General features: G+C 43.0%; 1 protein-coding gene across 5 annotated transcripts in view; it reads right to left on the bottom strand.

The window, feature by feature from the left end:
* dop1b (DOP1 leucine zipper like protein B) overlaps positions 1-18,757 on the bottom strand; it is a 70,304-nt gene that overhangs the window by 8,035 nt on the left and 43,512 nt on the right. For 3 of the 5 annotated variants that reach the window (XM_037790979.1, XM_037790978.1, XM_037790977.1), the window contains 27 exons: positions 14,982-15,159; positions 13,609-13,790; positions 13,334-13,504; positions 11,454-11,643; positions 11,203-11,301; positions 10,781-10,904; positions 10,579-10,688; positions 10,044-10,155; positions 9,793-9,913; positions 9,582-9,701; positions 9,158-9,266; positions 8,580-8,816; positions 8,196-8,500; positions 7,705-8,108; positions 7,335-7,606; positions 7,093-7,245; positions 6,507-6,598; positions 5,359-5,549; positions 3,664-5,257; positions 2,831-2,930; positions 2,547-2,738; positions 1,837-1,959; positions 1,606-1,740; positions 1,443-1,498; positions 1,242-1,346; positions 906-972; positions 654-813 (listed from right to left, as the gene is read on the bottom strand). In XM_037790979.1, coding sequence (XP_037646907.1) covers positions 654-813; positions 906-972; positions 1,242-1,346; positions 1,443-1,498; positions 1,606-1,740; positions 1,837-1,959; positions 2,547-2,738; positions 2,831-2,930; positions 3,664-5,257; positions 5,359-5,549; positions 6,507-6,598; positions 7,093-7,245; positions 7,335-7,606; positions 7,705-8,108; positions 8,196-8,500; positions 8,580-8,816; positions 9,158-9,266; positions 9,582-9,701; positions 9,793-9,913; positions 10,044-10,155; positions 10,579-10,688; positions 10,781-10,904; positions 11,203-11,301; positions 11,454-11,643; positions 13,334-13,504; positions 13,609-13,790; positions 14,982-15,119 — 5,662 coding nt within the window. In that variant the 5' untranslated portion in view covers positions 15,120-15,159. Of the gene's footprint in view, positions 1-653; positions 814-905; positions 973-1,241; positions 1,347-1,442; positions 1,499-1,605; positions 1,741-1,836; positions 1,960-2,546; positions 2,739-2,830; positions 2,931-3,663; positions 5,258-5,358; positions 5,550-6,506; positions 6,599-7,092; positions 7,246-7,334; positions 7,607-7,704; positions 8,109-8,195; positions 8,501-8,579; positions 8,817-9,157; positions 9,267-9,581; positions 9,702-9,792; positions 9,914-10,043; positions 10,156-10,578; positions 10,689-10,780; positions 10,905-11,202; positions 11,302-11,453; positions 11,644-13,333; positions 13,505-13,608; positions 13,791-14,981; positions 15,160-18,757 lie in introns of those variants that run through there. The other 2 variants (XM_037790982.1, XM_037790981.1) reach the window with 2 other exon arrangements.

The following is an 18,757-nucleotide window of genomic DNA, read 5'->3' as shown; positions in this document are numbered from 1 at the left end:
ATAACCAGATGCTCTAGCTATGGACAACTCCCCGTATCAGGACGCAGCTGCTGAGCAACGACAACTCCTATTGTTCAGAAGACAGCCTGAAACGGTTTGATTAGAAATGATGGATTACAGTTAATGTCATGATGACCCCAATATTCTGTAGAAATACTTGTCTGATGGAAGGAGTAGTTGCGCATTCAGCTGGAGGCACTGAAGGTTTACTGTGCCTATTTGCAAACAAGACAATTAAACTCAAAAGACACTGATTTTTGTTTTAGGTGAGCCTTTCTTTTAGGTGTCTAAAATACATTTTGCTGCTGCCCCCGTCCACAGCAGTACATAGCTTTGCTCCTTTGCCGACAGTCCTGCCTGTTTCTCCAAACTGGGGGCGTGCCGATCGCCGTCTACTGTGGGTAGTACACTGACTATGGATAACAACCTCATACAACCCCACTTCAACATATCTCAGGCATCCCTTTAAAAATTGGCGATTCGCAATATGTCCTGGTTTTCCACGACAACAGTAGCGATGTGTAAGCTCTACTTCCAATCTGACAGAGGGCTATATTGATCCCCTGGGTTCATTTTCTCAACCATTGGACAAGAATTGCAGATGAGGTCAAAGGTCACGCCTGCATGTAGTTGTCACATGTATGTAAAGTTACCATAATGGTCGCCATCCACGTCTGCGTCATCAGTTTCGTCTGCTTCAGGGCACACCTGCGGCTGAACCTTGACCTCCAGGCTGCGGCTGAGCCAACTGGTCTGCTCCAGAGATGACCCCGCGATCCCACCCACTGCCTCCAGGATCCGCTGAGTCACCTCCTGCACGATGATGTAACCATCAATCAATCAGTCATCACATGCACTCGCTCGCTATCTCAATCATAAATAGAGCAATGCAACATGCATCATACCTGCAGATCTCTAGTGTCCTTCTTGTTGTCCAGGTTGGGGAGCCTATTGATGAAGTCATTGAGTATTCTGCAAGACAGAAACCATTAATGTTAACAAGGAAATACAACCAGCAGGCCAATCATTGTTAATGTCATGGACTGCAGTGCATTTCTGAGCTGTTTTGGTGTGTATATGTGTATGCATTTGTAAGAGAACTCTGTAATACAGAAGTACTACTACTACTACTACTACTACTAATCAGAGTAATTAGCATTTCATTGAGCAACCCTGTGTTGTACAATGACATTAAATGAACCTTGAACCTTGAATAAGAACTGAATGTGTTCAAAACTGACCCCAGCAACAGGAAGTGCCCAGGCGGGGCCAGGTTGAGCTGAACAGACTCCCGTAACAAACTGAGGAGCGGCGCCACGTTTTCCTGCAGGGTCTGAGCTGAAACGCTACATACAGAAACAGAAGTTATTATAATAGTGAGCATTTGTAGAATGGTCTTCTTAAACCTGGGGTGGGGGACTTGCATTGTATTTCCTACTCACCTCTGGATATAGGCGTAGCTGAACTGTAACATTGGGATATCTACCAGTGTTGACTTCTGATGGAGAGAAAGGTAAAGAAATGTCACAAAAATTAGGGATTTCAGAAACGTCCAGAATACAAGTCTTGAGCAGCTGTGCATGCACGTACTGTATGTTTGTGTACCTGTTCTCCTTTGATCTGATGTGGTTTTTTCACCACCTCCTTGACCAACTGTAGGATGACATCTGTGTGCAAGGTGTGCAATGACTTCACCAGAGCCACAATGGTTTGACGAGACTCGCTGGCCACAGGTAAAACCTAAAGAAGACAGGAGTGTTATGATGCTACTAAGTGCTCTAAAGCCTCTCGGGGAGATAGATGTGACTGTGTCCCTTCTAACGCTGCAGTTCTTACTTTGTTTTTATGTCTCCTTTTATTCTTCCTGCTGCTCCACACTGCTCCCACTGAGGCCATGAGCTGAATCCCATACTGCCCAGTTAGAGGGACCAGGAATTCCAGTATCCGCTGCCGTAAGATCTAAACATGGACACACCGTGAATGGATGAGATTTACCATAATAACACATGTACAAGGTTAAAAAGGAGAAAAAAAGTGCGTTAAGTTTTGGTGAGGAAAAACTGTCATGGCCGTTTTCAAAGGGGTCCCTTGACCTCTGACCTCAAGATATGTGAATGAAAATGGGTTCTATGGGTACCCACGAGTCTCCCCTTTACAGACATGCCCACTTTATGATAATCACATGCAGTTTTGAGCAAGTCATGGTCAAGTCTTGAGTTTGCCATGTTATGATTTGAGCATATTTGTTATGCTAAATGCAGTACCTGTGAGGGTTTCTGGACAGAATTTGTCATTGTTTTGTGTTGTTAACTGCCCACTCCCATGTTGATAAGAGTAATAAATACTTGACAAATCTCCCTTTAAAGTACATTTTTAAACAGATAAAAAAAAAGGTGTAATTAATTTGCGATTAGTCGCAATTAACTCTGGACAATCATGCCATTAATCCTGATTAAATATTTTAACCAATTGACAGCCCTAGTTATTACATACATTTGTGTTGGCATAAAACAAATGAAGAAAATGTGCATGTATGCAACACACACCTTGGTGCTTTTAAAGTAGACAGAGGTAGAAGTGTGTCTGCTGCTCTGGGCGGTGTCCGATGCCCGCCTCTGAGACTCTTCCCTCATGACCACTCCCCATAACAATGCCATGCTACTGAGCATGTGCGGTAGTGCCTCGATCACAGCGTTGCGTGCATTGCGGACATCCACAGGATCACAGGCAACCAAGGACTGACAGAGAGAAAGAGAGAGGAAAATGGGTATTTACATTCTCATACACATAAGAGGTACATATCTGTGTGTGTGTGTGCTTCAGTCCTCACCCTCTTGTTGTCCAGTAGACAATAGTGTGTAATGGTGGTCAGGCCTTCTAGCAGAGTCAGAGGGTAGTCAGGAGCAATGTTTTCCCTTCTACCGCTCAGACTGATCAAAGGACAGAAACACACATCAAATTAGAAAAAAAATGTCCACACTATAGGGCGATATGACAGTGTATGCTGTGCGAAAGTATAAATGTGTCCACCGGTAGAGAATTGGCAATACCGTTTCCACAGCGGTAGCCATTCTCACGTGATTCTCGCGTGGTCTCATGATATAGTTGTAAATATAGGGCAGGAGGAGGCAGAAAATATTCTTCCATGACTTTATCTACTTTTTTAATATGGGTTTTTAACATGAGTTCTTTGTGAGTTTGACTAATGGTTGACTCGAGGCTGACATAAAATCGTACATGTAAGGGCTAATGTACAGTGAGCCGGTCATTGTTGTGAAATAAACCCAGACAGGGCGATGCGGCACGCTGATGTGAAGCACCCTGAAGGGGGTTATTTCACAACAATGACCCGCTGGCTGTACATTATCCTGCTTATTACACGGCTACTTACTGAAGAAATCAATAATTTGACACAAAAACGGTCCGCCAGAGTCTGACATCAGAACTGCGCCCATAGCAACGGTCTGTTATACATAGCAACGGTCTGCTATAAAGAAATAACAGACCGTAGAATGCCGTGATTGACCAATCAGAATTGAGTATTCCACAAAGCCGTGTAATAAGTCAGGAGAGAGATCTGACTAGCGCCCCTAAACATTAAAAAGGACAAACTTAAAGCTGTCACATCGTTACAGTCTGTGTTTTCAGTGGTGCTCACTCTACCTCTGATTTGTCTTTCCTCCATCGTGCTCGTAAAGCTTGACCAGCTCATCCAAGTTCCTGCAGATCTGATTGATGAGTGGAGCCACTATGATGCCTAATGAGCGACCCAAATATGGCAGAGAAGAGCACAACAGTGACACCCAGTGGGGGTGCATGGTGTAGCCGTACTGCGGCTGCAGAGCCCTGGCTGCGGCAGAAACAAACATTCCCTGGGCTGTGATGGGGTGGCTTTGGACGTACTGGGCTGCCTTGATGGACTGCTGAAAAAGAACTGCAGTTTGCCATTCGCGAGCAAGCGGGGTGGTGGCAGTTGGGGATTCGCGAGGCTCAACGGGCTGGCCAGATGCTCCAGCTGCTGAGACAGCCCCACCAGGCCACACATGGTACTCCAGGACTATGAGCGCCTGGAGGAGTTTCAGTAATTCCATTTGTAAGGGGAACTGTTCCTGTCCCCCTCCTGCTCCGAGATTCACCAGACTCTCCTCCGATAGGCCTCCCTGCTCCTCCAGCAGCTCCAAACCCTTGGGTGGTCCCTTGTCCGTTCCCCTCTGGCTGACATACATGGATGCAGAAAGTGTAAGCAGAGCGTATTGCTGCACTTTACACCCTGAGAGGAGTCTGCGGATGGGCTCCAGACTGGCCCCGTTGTCCTCTTGTCCCCGTGCCGTGCAGCCAAGCTGGTTCACCATCCGGGTCAGCACCTCCACACTCTTCACCTGAACCTCCCGGTTCCCCTGCAGGTCAAGAGGACCCAGGGTCAGATAGGAAGGGTAATGAGAGCGCAGGAACTGCAGGCACAAGGACACCAGCAGTTCAATGAGCAGGGATGGGGGCACAGTGGGGGAGGAGGAAGGGGAAAGCAGGCAGCCGTAGAAGCCCAGACCATCCTGGGCCTGTTGGTGGCGCTGCAGGAGGTTGGAGACCATGTTTAAATGTGCGGCAGAGCTCGTGTCCAGAGAAGTGTAGGAGAGGGCATCCACCAGAGGGCACTCAGCACTGCTCCTCAGCAGGCTGTCGAGCAGTGCCAAGCCTTGGAGCAGATGGCGCCAGCCGCCCGCTACAGGATACAGAAGCACATGGCGGAACAGAGAGTCGATGGCCTCTCTCTTCTCGCGCTCCTGTTTTAACAGGCGAGACCTGGCCATGGCCTCCAGCTCTAAATCCTCCTCATCCTCGCTTGACAGGGAATCAGATGCCTGCGTGTGCTCGGACTCTGCCCTCCGCAGGACGTTGACCACACCTCCTTCCTCAACGCAGCGGTAGGGGACAGAGCCTGAGCTGGAGTTCTCAGTGGATGCCTGGGCACCACTAGTGTCAGCTGACTCGGTGTGTTCACTCTCGGCCTCTTCCTCTTCCACCTCCTCCTCCTCTCTATCCTCCTCCTCTTCTGTCTCTTCACTCTCACTCCTAGATACCATTAAAGTGTCCGGTGGTTTGGCCACCTCTGGCCCACTGTCTAACTCTGCCCACAGGGATTCCCGGTCCACAAGGTTCATGAGATTTAAGGTGGTGACCTCTGTTGCCATAGAATCCGCAGATGTGCCAGAGGTTTTGGTGGAGCTACGACTTCTGCTGTTTAGAAACTTCAGGTTACCTTTAATAAATGAAGCACACATACAACAAACCAAAGACGATCAATTGATATTTGATGCATTTAAACAGCATAATGCATCACATGCTGACAAATGCACTTACCAGCAGTGAGATTTTGCTTGATGCTCTGAATGGAGCAGCGCTGAGTGGAGGGGTGAAGCAGCAACAACAGAATAGGCTCCAGGATCCGAATCACGTCGTTGAGGGAAAGAGCCCTGACCAGCCAGCACTGAGCTGCTGCACTTATTGATCCATCTGTACAGCTCAGACTGTCCACCACTACACACAGAGACCTGAGAGACACACACATTTTATGAATAAAGGATCTCATACTTCCTGATAATAAGACAGATAGAGCTTTAATAATTTATTGAGAATCCTGCTTTAAATAGCAAAAGTAAAATGATAACAGCTTCCTAATTGAAGCCACAACCTCCCAGCATAGCGCAATAGAGGGACAGCATAAAAAATGTCTTCATCATGGAGAAAATTACAGCAATAATACAGCTGAAAACAGACAAGTTTGTCGAAAGATGGTCACCATTAATACGGGCGATGCCAGAACTCATTCACATCGTTCTTCCTTTTCTTACTTTCATTTATTTTATTGTGTTTATTTTTATTCCTATTACGCCTGTTTATTGTTTGGTTAATGCAGCAGTTATAGGGGTTGGGTCATTGGTGATATGAGAGGTGAGATATTTGATGTGTGCTGGTTAGTTATTTCAATTAGTAATTCTTCTTCTTCTTCTTATTATTATTATTATAATTATGAAGTGTGATGAATAAATCAAAAATAAGTGCAAAAAAAAAGGATCCCTACCCAAAAAGAAAATCATGCCTTTATCGTAATAATACGAATGATACGAAGAAGAAGGCTACGTCTCAGATCTTTCTCAATCTGTAGTTTTTTAACAAGTTATTGATCAGGTTATTCACATTTCATTCAGATTGTACATATTCAGACTGGGCATCTGGGCAGTTTTTAACTGCTGTATATTTGCTGTGACACTAGTGCTATTGTTTCATGAACTTCCCATTCCCATTTTGCATCTTTGCACCTCTGGCACTAATGCCTCCTTGTGTAGCAGGTTAGTCCACAATCAGAGGAGCACTGATGCATATGTTGATGTTGAAAGCTTTATAAGTTACTGAGATAGAACATACAGTCAAGGATTACAGAGACACAGTGATATATATACATTAATAAAGACCCTCCACTTGTCACCACTTTTCAACTATGTACTAACCGGTCAAAGGAGCGATTGAGAGACATGGTCTGGATGTCCCGGGTCAGGTGCCATAGAACTGTGAAGCGGTGTAGTGCCTCCAGCCTAACAGCCTGGAGTAGACAGACAAACAAACACAAGGCAAAACTTTGGCTTTTTTGCTCAACTCATCGCATTTTCCTAGTGGCTCCGTTTATGTGTTAAACTGACACATGCTGGGAGAACATTAAAGAGATAGTTACGGTGCTTTGGAGTGGGATTGTACTTAACCATAGTCTTATGCTGGAGTACTAGCACCGGAACAAAGCAATGTACTGCTGTGGACGGAGCGAGCAGCAAAACTTATTAGCCTCCTAAAAGAAAGGCTCATCGTCGATATCCATTTAAGTGTACGCTATATTTAAAATATTATAGTACATTGCTTTGCTTCCAGGTCAGTACTACTGTCAGTTTCTCCAAACTGGGGGTGTACCGACCGCTGTCTGCTGTAGGTAATACACTGACTATGGATAAGTACCTCATACAACCCCCACTTCAAATCACCCAAACTATCATTTTAAAATGTGTGAAGAAATTGTGTTCAGTGTGTGTGCGCAGGCATACACACCTTGTCTTTGTGCAAAAGCGTCTGGCAGATGATGTCTTCACAGATGGACGCTGATGGAGCCAAACAGTGAAGCCTGTAAAAGAGTTCCACACAGGAAATGTGCTGCTCTCTCCGCTCTACGTCCAGCTGGTTCCACAGTACCTGGGACACCCTCTGAGTCACAGAAAAAGAAAAGCATCTTGAATACCGCATTTACACTACAGCTTTGCGTTACACCAACATTTTCCCTTTTGTAACCTAACCTGATAGAAATCAGTGCCTTCCTCTATGGCACGAAGCAGAGCAGGGGAGATGGGTGGCACGGTGACCATCTGCAGCCGCCCACTCAGAGGGTTCGAGTCAGATCTTTGGTAGCGTCTGTGCTTGTCCTGGATGACCAGTGCTAAGGACTGGGAGTGGTTGATGAGTTCCAACAGGGAGGCCACTGCAGTGTGCTGGATGTTGTAGTCCCTGGACAGGCAGCACAGTGTCATCAAGGATCTCAACCACACTGGCAGGCTGTCGACATCGCTACCTGTGGAAAACAAAAACGTTTTAATCACTTCTGTGGTTTATAGTACGTAGCTGACCGTAGTATTAACTTAGCTGGATGAATAACATCTAAGTGCTGACCTGTGTGGCCCAACATGTCTGTGTGGAGAACTAGAGTCTCCTCTTCACTTAGGTAGACAGGAAAGGTGGTGCACTCCAGCAGCAGGTGGCAGGTGGCGGTGAAGGCCTGTCGACACGCCTCAGAGATCTCTGCCCTGCTCCGGGGCATGTAGCCGGCCGCCCAGTCCAGACACCCTGAATGCCCGCGCTCCTTTTTCTTCTCTGTGGGGGCCGCTACGGGCTGGGCGTCAGGTGTAAGGCAGGGTTTAAGCTTGTTTGGAGTGAACAGTTCAGTCAGTTTGTGTTTAATTTCACGTCCCCCTAAGCTCGGCAACGATGTCTTCTGATCCACGGAAGCAGCAGTTACGTCAGGCTGGGGAACTTCCTCCGGTCCCCTAACATCCTCCACCTGCACCAGCAGGTATCTGAAACATGGTCAGAGTGAAAATATTTAGAAATCACACACAAAGACGTCCATGTAAAGCTAATTTGATAATGGCTCAGTAGTTTACTTTGTGGTTATGAAGGCCAGGATGTCCTGCAGACACTGGGTCATGGTGTCTACCCTGCCTCCCCTCCTCCACACTCCCTCGCCTTCTTTGCAAATTCCATTTGCCTCCCCTCCCATCCCCGGCGGGAGCTGCTGCTCTGACGGTGAGGCGCTGATGCCCAATCCGCTGTCTTCAGACCTGAGTGTTGGGTACACACCATCTGCAGGCTCTGCCTCATCTCCTCCATCTCTGTTCAGCTCTTCGTCTCCATGGTCACCATTAACTTGACCAACACTGCCATCATTTTCTCCCTCCTTTTCTATATCCTAGACAGAGTATAATTGATATGATGAGGCATAGTAAATCATCAAAAATATAAAATAGCACAGATTGTAAAATGCCTACTTGAGTCTTTTTGCTTTCCTCCTCTGGTGACTGTTCCTCCACGTCCTCTGTCTGTGACCCCGCCTCAACCTCCATATCAGCCACGGGCATCTGGATCTTACTCAGGACCTTGAAGCAGGCACGTAGACCATGTGTGACATCTTCCAGGCTAACAAAGTCCATGTGGCTGCGCAGTGTGCCCAGCATGGTGCCCAACATCTCAGGGAGGAACTGGGACTGGATGTCAGCATGGAGCTCCTGTTGGGGAAAAACAAACATGTAAAACATACAGTTTGTGTATGAGTCAGACTTTGGTCAACTTGCGTTGAAATAATAGTAAATATTTGTTCAGACCTAACTGTAACAGAGTAGCAGAGGGATAAAAAATAAAAGGTAAACCAAATAAAAGCGTACCATTTTTCTCTATTTTGTCAAAAATATTACAAATATGCTTTTCAATTCATCTACATTTGTAGTATTTGTTGGATTTTGCCAAAATGTCAAAACAAAAACAAACTTTTTTTAAAGAATTATTAGCATTATTCACTGCAATCCATTTTGTTTCACAAAGGGGAACTAATGGTGAGCAATTTGTTTACCAGAGGGATAACGTCAAGCAGGAAAATTATGAGATTGGACATCTCTGAGACAGACGGAGCAGGGTGACTGCGCTCCTGTCGAGGAGGCGTTGGTGGGTCATCTTTGTCACTATTGAGTAAAGACAGAGAAATAAATAACATTGATCCTTGTCGGTTGATATTTGAGGGTCAACAAGGAAAGTTCACAGACATTTTGTAAATGTTTCTTTTGCACAAAAACAATTTATTTACATCAGCCATTGGCTTTCTTTACCGTCATTGAATCTGTACTGTATACTATGTTAATGCTGCCTTTTCCCTATAATCTCTCTGTCATGTCTCTGTGTCGGCACAATGTAATGTACAGTCAACCCCTGATAGTTTTTAATGTGCATAATGCCCCTTTATAAATAAGGATCCCATGTCACAGTCATTCCTGCCGTACCTGAGAGAAGTGCAGAAGCGTCGGGTCATGTACTCCCACAGGTATTCACTGTTCATGGAGCTCACGAGCATATTCACCGTCTTTATGATCTCCGATGCATTCTTATTCTCTTTTATCTTACTGTTCAAGAAAACATAAGAAAAGCATATTTTTCCATTTGTCAGTTTCAATTGTATTCAACAGTGAACATCCGTGCATCTATCACCCTCACCTGGCTAGCTGGTTGCCCGAGAGCCCTGAGCTGGTGATGGTTTCCTCCCCCAGCATCTGTCGACAGTAGCTGTAAAAAGCTCGGACCACCTCCAACAACACACTGCTCAAGACCACTGGACCTGCGCAGAAACATTATTGTCATCATCACAGTGAAATATGTTTAAATTAAAGCTGAGACAATAACAAAGAGTGGTGGATCAAGTATTTCAGCATTTTGTACGTGTTTGTGTGCTGTTCAGTGCTGCATACCTATCTCCGGTTTATCCAACAGACTGATGATGATGCGAAAGGGCCTGAGGTACACAATAACGTTGTCTGGGTCGCTCTCCACATCCTTCTGCTTGAGGATGTTAATCAGAGCCTAAAATCACAGAAACAAACAGATGGGAATAAGAGATACAGGGGAAAAAACGTACATTTGCACACTGTTCAAACAGATACACCTGACAAAGATGTTACAAGTCAATTATGCTCCCTCTCATTTACTGTCCCAAGCTCAAATGCACGAACATGCACTAAAAGCACGCGCAGCCGGCCCAAGTATGTCAACAAAGCACGGAGAAGTTCGGATTACAACACACACAGAGGGAGAGTGACTTCATTCTCTGCTCAGGTAGACATTACTCCTTTATATCTTTACACAGCAAATAGTTGTTTGTTGCTATATTAATGCTCTGGATATTGTATAGAGCACCTTTAACAACATTGACAAATTAAGTTATATTAAAAATAAACATATATTTATGTATATTTGAGGTTTTGGTGTGTCACGTGAGTGAGTTACCTGCACGAGGAAATCTCTAGAGTAGGTGTTGAAGTAAAAGGATGTATGTCCTTCTGTGGTAGTAGAGAGGGTGGGGTGTGGTGCCACCATTCCTCCTTTTTTGTTGGTCCCTGAAAACACATACACAGAGGCAAACAATACTGAGTTAACTGGGATGCTGAGTTAGTAATTCATAACTGAAGCGTATTTCAATGATCAGCACCTAGCAGCCAGGCGTAGAGGCGTCTGTTGAGGGACATGTCTCTGCGGAGTATTGTAAGTGAGGCTGCAGACACCACTGTTATCATGTCTTCATCACTCATGGCAATACTGGCCTCCGCTGGGTCCTAAACCAACAACACATAAGAGTAACAGTTACAGGAACAACGGGAAAGAATGGGAGCGTATTGACAGGACAGTCACTATGTTTAATGGAAAAAAAAGGTAAATAAAAGAGGTAGTATTGGAGACAACTCACAAAAATAATGCATAATATTTTCAAGCAGCTGCAGTTGTTTATATGTAATTGTGATTACAGGGTAATTCCTGTTTTTTCCTAAATAACCTGAATCTAATGACTTTACTTAGATCACTTAAAAAACAAAGATGTTGTCCAGAAGTGAGTGTGTTTGTGTGTGTACCTACCAGGCATGTAGCAATGGGGAAAAAGTAGAGCAGGATTTCAAGCATGTTCCTCTGCACCAGGACATTTGAATCTTGCAGAGAAAGACACACCGACTTTATCTGAAGACAGACAGAAGCCGAGAAGCTCAGAAGGTCAGACAGATGACAAAAAGATGGTGATGGAGGACTGAAATATGTCCTCAATACAAAAACATCCCCATAATTATTAAATGTGCTTCATACCACATGTGTACAATAAGACAAACACTCACCACCAGTCGGTGGTCGTAGCCTAGCATGTGTGTCTGCTGGCGCAGGGAAGCGTTGACGTCAAAATGTGTCACTATAAAGACCGAGGCAGGCAGTCGCACCATGGGGGTGACCAGCATACTGCCCCACAGCGCACCATAGAACACCTGCTGACCCACCAGCAGTGACAACTTGAACAGCAATGCATCAGTCCTGGACACGGAGAGAGAGAGGGGACAAAATGGGAGACAACTCAATGACATGTTCAACAATACATCCACTCATAAATCTATATTTCTGAGTGGCAGGCTGACCTTGTGGTTAGTGATGTCATGCTAATCAATACTGATCAAAGTCCTGTTTCAGTGCAGAAATACCTAAGGGGTCAACAGACTCACCCAAGATTACCCTAAAAAGCAGCTACAGCAAGTCTTTGTCAGTATCTTAGCCGTTGTAAATCCAAACTCATGTTCAACTGTGTCTTCTTTATAGATTAGATATATAAATATATATATATTTAGATACCGCAGACACTGTTTTAGCACTTCCTGATATACTCTTTGATACAAAGCTGTGGCCTCTTGTCTACATGCACTACTGTGTAAATGTGTGTGACATAAACAGTGACATTTGATAGATCAACTGAACATGAACTCAAACTGAAATGTTTACACATCTGAGTAGGCTAAGAGAATTTAGTTACAGGGTTAGAACACCCATAGTTATTACGTCCTGTTCACCCTTGGGGCACCACACTAGCTGATCCACCCTATACCTACCTAATTCCTATTTAGAATATTTTTTAAGTATATTAAATATTACATTTTTTGCTGTACTATTAAAAGGAACATATTGTCATAAAAAAGCCTGTAACAAATCCAATGAGAAAACTTGACAAAACTAATACTTTCTCACTTCCCTACTCCGTCTGCGGCTCTCAGCCACAACCTCATTTGTTCCTTCTCACCAATGTATATTTTCATTAAAGGAGGAAATGGTGCACTTTTTGGGGACTGTTTTCAGCTGCAGATTAAAAAATATTTGGTAATCGAGTGTTTACGGCAGCAGAATGGTGTATGTTTACCTTGTAGTGCAGCTGGATTCTCGTGATGTCATGTGATCACACGAGAATTGCGGGATCACATATCACACGAAAATCCATCTCATCAGGCTTCAAGTAATGCCTTTGCATCTGGCAAGCCAGAGCACGGACCAATCAGTGTCCTGTGAGGAGCTACTGGCAACTACGGCCGTGGTTTAGGTGTGTGTGTGATGCGTCATGGAAAGGCAACTGTTTGTTCAAAACAACCATGGCAGCTCCTGAAGAGGTTAGCGTAGATGCTGCAATAACATCAGTTATATCAGAAATGGAGAGTATTTCTTCAGTGAAAGAAGAACAAAGAACGGCACCGAAGGCTTTTCTCGAAATATGTTTTTGCTCTTCTCCCGACTGGCTTTCGGCACGAATTTGATTGACAGATGGTTCATCCAATCACCTGCCAAGTATTTTTTTTAAAGTGCCTGCCCTTCCAAACAGTTTCCAATGACTGCTTCTCAAATGGTTCTGTGCAACAAACCATCTGGCGGGTCAGATAAGGTATATGTGAGATTGACTCAAAATAAACTACAGTGCCCATGTTCATCATAATGAAGGAGCATGTCACCCAGTTCAACAGTGTGGGTCATTGATGTGTTTTTAATAGACAACAATGGAGCTCTATGGCACAAAGGAGGAGGCTATATCAGGCTTTGGCTACAGGGACAATACGTTTTAGTGGGATCAATTCATTGTTGGGATTTGTTGGCAATAAGAAAAATATAGAACATTGTCAAATTTAAACACAAGAATAAAAAGAGCAGTCTGAGATAACATCTTGTGACAAAACCAGTATGTGCTATGTACCTGTCATAAACCTCCAGTCCCTCCTCCAGGCCTGGCAGGAGTCCAGTTATGAAGGCCTGAAGACTGGGCAGCAAAGCCCTCTGCAGTGGGAGATAGTAACGCTCGTACAGTGTCAGCAGAATAGGCTTCACTGCCATGGCTGCATGGCCCAACAGCGGGAACAATCCGGAGCTGAAAAAGAAAAACACACACAAGTTATGTCATAAAAAGCAGCACACATAATTAGGCCAGCTCTCTCATTAAAGCAGTAAAAAGCTTCATGCCAGTTTCCTCACCTGTAGATGAACAGATCCTTGGCCAGCCATTTTGTGCCGATGATTTTGAAAATGACCTCATAGGTCTCCAGAGCCTTGAGGTGCACACCGCTGGGCAGGGCCGGGTGCAGGCACTGGGCGAGGCGCTTCCCTATGATCAGCCTCTTGGGCAGGAGGGAGTAGCGAAGGTTACTCTGCAGGGCCTGAAAGAAAGAGACAGAAGAAAGGAAAAACTGGGTTGGGCACTAAAAAAGTTTACATATTAACCTCTCCCACTCCTTGCTGGTGCCGGCGCCCTCGGCCAACTTTACTGTCTTTCTGAGGTTGTAAAATTGTTGTAAATGTTGGCGAGGGAAAACTGGCATGGACATTTTCAAAGGGGTCCCTTGACCTCTGACCTCAAGATATGTGAATGAAAATGGGTTCTATGGGTACCCACGAGTCTCCCCTTTACAGACTTGCCCACTTTATGATAATCACATGCAGTTTGGGGCAAAAACCTGCAGTTTTTTACATGCAGTATAAATGTGTTATTTTCATCTATTCTAAAAATGATGTGTTTTAATATTTCCCCATAGTAGCCATTTCATATAGTGGGACTATTTTCTGAAACTTGACCACCGTATAAAATGACCTGTTGTGATCTCTAGGATAATCACAGCCTCATGAAACTTTACAGCCACAAACTAGAGACCTTGAGCATTCAGAGGATGTATAGCTTTCCTGTTGACAATATGTGTCTTTTTCTATGGTGTTCCTCAAGATCTTGGTGTCTTAATGTGGTATTTTGGGGGGATTTTTTAATAATTTGTATCACTTCTCAAGTGGTAAAGAAATTGTTAAATTTTGCAAAAAAAATGTAATAAATGGTATCAACACAAACATTTTTATTATATATACTTATATATATATATAATATTGTTTTAGCACAGTTTCATGTATAACAAATACAACGTTTCTTTCCCTCACATTCCCTCATTACTTTAAGGACCAGTGTTTTTGCATCAACACACACAGACACTCCAAAGTAAACATGTGCTCTGCATGGGAAAAGAAAAGTGTCACCTTTGTTGACCAAAATGAATAGCCAGAAGGCTCGAGCGATAAGGGTGTATAACACAGAGAGAGCGAGTGTCTCAATAAGAAAAAAGAACTTCCTCATAAGTACTGAGAACTGAAACTCAAAAAGCAGCTGTGAAGTTGACATCCGCAAAATATCGACACCAAAAAAGAAAAACTGCTAATGTGAATTCAGATTAAACAACACAACACAATTCTTCATTGACAAACTAAGTTCTACACTAGGAGCATTAGAATCACATACTGAGATATCCAGATAAAGATATTAGCAGTCACAGTATTTCTATGGCACCCTGTGTTTCTTCATGACGTACCTTATTGAGCTTGCCCAGGGACGAGATGAGATCGGCCCACTCACTTGAAGACTCAAAGTTTCGCAGCGCCTTCTCAATGACCGCTGCATAGCTACGGTAGCGGTAGTCATTCTGCAGTTCTAGCTCCTCAGGATCCATGATGCATCAGTCTGATCCCAGCATGTTCAGCACAATATTTCTGGAAAAGAGGCGAGAAAAACCAGAGGTTTTGAGGACAGAGACAGTATGTTTATCAAGCTCACAAGCTCTGTGTTAGTATCGGTCTGTCTGCTGGATGTCGCTCTGACTCTGAGGCTTGTTTATGGCAAACAGAATTAGCCAATTAGCTCTGTTCTGATATTTACAAGCGTTGAGGCTATGAGACAAATGTCCTCAGTGTCAATGTTTGTCTCATAGGGATACAGTTTGTTTTTCCTTGTCAACACATTGAAATTTAAAGCAGCATTAGTAGGCTTTTTTTTGCCTCCTGGATGCAAACCTGGGGCAACATCGACATAGGATCACCTTGTAGTGTTGTCATAGCACACATCCAGCGGACACAGAGCAACATTAGCATTAACTCGGAGTTGTGTTTTTGTTTACCTGATGAATGCATGTCCAATATTTACTCTCCTTTTAGCTCTGTTTTGGTCTCCACCAACTCCTGAGGGAAATGTCAGGCTCTTTAGTAGATCAGTGCTCCACTATGTTCACATACGCTAACTTTATCTGTCTGCTGTTTGGTGATAGCCTGGTAGCGTACAGCTTTTTCAGTGAAAACAGCTGCCAGTGAGGCATAAAGCTTATTAATTAAAGACTGGTATCGGATTGGTACTCGGTATCGGCCGATACCCAGAGCCCAGGTATCGGGGCTGACAAAGTCGGATCGGTGCATCCCTAGATTAGAGCGGTGAGACTGAACCAAACAGTAAAGTTGCAGGCCAAAACCAAAACAAATGAGCTGATAGATGCTGAAAACATCTGGAGAGCTAAGGGGAAATACAGAGTCGGGTGATAAGTCTCTGTGGGCTTGTCGCAATGAGCAACCATTTTCACATTAAATGTAATTTAATCCTTTGTTTTTATCAATATTAATTAGTGCAACAATAAAAATATATTTAGGTAGAATTGAACTGCAACTTAATCAGTTTGAGTATATTTTTAAGAAAAAAAATAAAGTCAAAATTCTCCGATTCCAGCTTCTTAAATGTGAATATTTTCTGTTTTCTTTACTCCTCTGTGACAGTAAACTGAATATCTTTGAGTTGTTGTCAACAACTAATCGGTTAATGAAGAAAATAGTCAACAAATGAATCGACAATGGCAATAATTGTTAGTTGTAGCCCTACAACACACACACACAGGCAAAAGCACACAAACAAACAAAGTAATATCCATCTGTTAAATATACTGCACGATCTAGAAAGAGTAGCCTTCTTGCTGTGTGTGTGTGTGTGCGTCATGTAGTGTATTCGAATAAAGCTAAATGGAGAGATGGGTGGGGGAGTAGGAAGGCAGGATTAGAGCAGCACAGACATCTGGACTCCCTGTGCCTGAGCTGAGAGGAGCTTTACCATCGTGGTCAAACCCAACAACACGTGCAGGGAGACTCTGTATTAGTGGTGAACTGGTCAGCCTACTGATGGAAAACTATTGATAATAATAATCAATGAAAAGTCAATTACTGATTAATCTTTCGAGATATTTATGAAATACAAATAACCAACATTTGTTGGTTTAAGTTTAAAAAAATGCCCCCCAAAAACTGAATAGAGTTCAGTTTGTTTGTTGCTCAATCATAATAATAAGCAATTTGAAGACATCACTTAAGTCTAATTATGTTAACTTGTAGTGGGATTTTTTTGATTATTTTTTACATTTTACAGATTAAACAAGTAAAAAATACATAACACTGAATATGTTTTAGTTAATAAACAATGAAAATAAAAAGTGATAAAAGGCTAACCAAGATCTCGACAAACAGGATTGAGGCAGAAGAGGAGGTGGGTTTATTTCTTTTGGGAGTGACAGTGAACAATTAAGTGTCCAAGTGATGAAGACTCACCTGGCTCAGCCTTAAACAATGTCAGCAGGTACACCTGGTCAGTGATTCTCAAAATCCTGTCATGAACTAATATTACACTTTCGTACTATAACCCAACCAATACAGAATGTTTTAGGCCAATACCAATTATATAAGTGATCTGATAACGATATATCAACAACACTGCAGGAATGAGCGACCAAAACGATAACATATTCTGAAAAGGACATTTTGCAGCTGATTGATTAACCTGTCAAAAAACATAACACTAAAAGCAAATATAACGTTATAAACACATTTTATATGATGAACTTGAAATATACGATGAAAGAAGACTCAAATATCTAAAAAAAACTATGATATATTACACTATACTGAACTATAATAAACATTATATGATAAAGAGTGGGGTGCGGACAAGCCTTCATTAAATGGATCGGAAGGATGGAAGGATATGACTTTATCCTTCATCTACTAGTACTCTTGGGATTTCTGTAATGCAATTTCCTACTTACTTGCCAAAGTATACAACAATAACAATATATTTTTTAAAAGCTTAACTCGGCCAGGTCAATAATATTGATCAGGCTCTCTTCCTCATGGAGGATGCATTTTCCTATGGCCCTGGCTTTTAGGTGATATGGCAGATTTAGCAAACTGCTATTATGTGCAGCTTTTCATTAGGGGGGAAACTCAGGGTTGGTAATAGTACGCCTTTTTAAAAATTACCATGTTCCTTTATGTATAATGTAGGGATGCACCAATCTGACTTTTTTCAGTCCGGATACCTAGATACCTGGGCTTTGGGTATTGGCCGATACCGAGTACCGATCCGATACCAGTGTTTCATTAATAAGCTCTATGCCTCACTGTGGGATCATTCTTTTATGTGTTTCAATGTTGTTGTTATGTTTCCTAACTTTGTAAAACAAAATGTAACAAATAAATACATAGATATAAATTGACTGAAATGTTATTTATTATTAAAATAAATCATACACAAGCAACTTCAAAATTAACAGGAATTAAAATTCCAGTATATAATCTTTATAGTATATAAACATAGAACTGAAATGAATAGAGAAACCCCATTGTCATCGATATCCAATCCAGCTATTTGAGTCAGTATCAGCCCGCTATCCAATCAGGTATCGGTGCATCCCTAGTATAATGTAAACATGCACCCATTACCACCTGTTGTTACCCATTTTTACATTAAAAAGGGTCTTTTAGTCACTTTTTAAAACATGCATCTGTGATGATCAAATAGTTATCTCTGACGAAAGACTAATGACATCATAAAACTTGTAATCTCAAAAAGCCACATGCAGTACTCGTGACTGCAGTAAAATCCTGGCGACAGCTCTGTCACCGGTGGATTAACCTTGCCAATGTTTTCTTCCACATTGACAGCCTTGATATTAAAATTAGGAGTGGTTAAAGACAGAATATGTAAAAACAAAGTCACCCAACATAGAAATTGTTATTCTACACAGACCCTGTTCAGGTGTTTCTCCCTACATAGGTCATAATTCTTTCCTGCAACTTATCTGCGTGGAACCTTCGAGCAAATGAGGATCCTGAAAATCCAGCCTTATCATAGGTGACAGCTAGATAATCAAATTGGGTCAGCTAAGCGGAACTAGGTGCACGTTTTCACTTCCTCATTGTGTCAGCAAAAGTGCGATAAAACCATGCATTTCCGCAGGCTGTTGTGTGTGTGCTTTGAGGGTGGACACCCGCCACTATGGCA

This window comes from Sebastes umbrosus, chromosome 13 (assembly GCF_015220745.1).
Source record: "Sebastes umbrosus isolate fSebUmb1 chromosome 13, fSebUmb1.pri, whole genome shotgun sequence".
Lineage (NCBI taxonomy): Eukaryota > Metazoa > Chordata > Actinopteri > Perciformes > Sebastidae > Sebastes > Sebastes umbrosus.
This window is presented reverse-complemented; position numbering and strand designations above follow the sequence as displayed.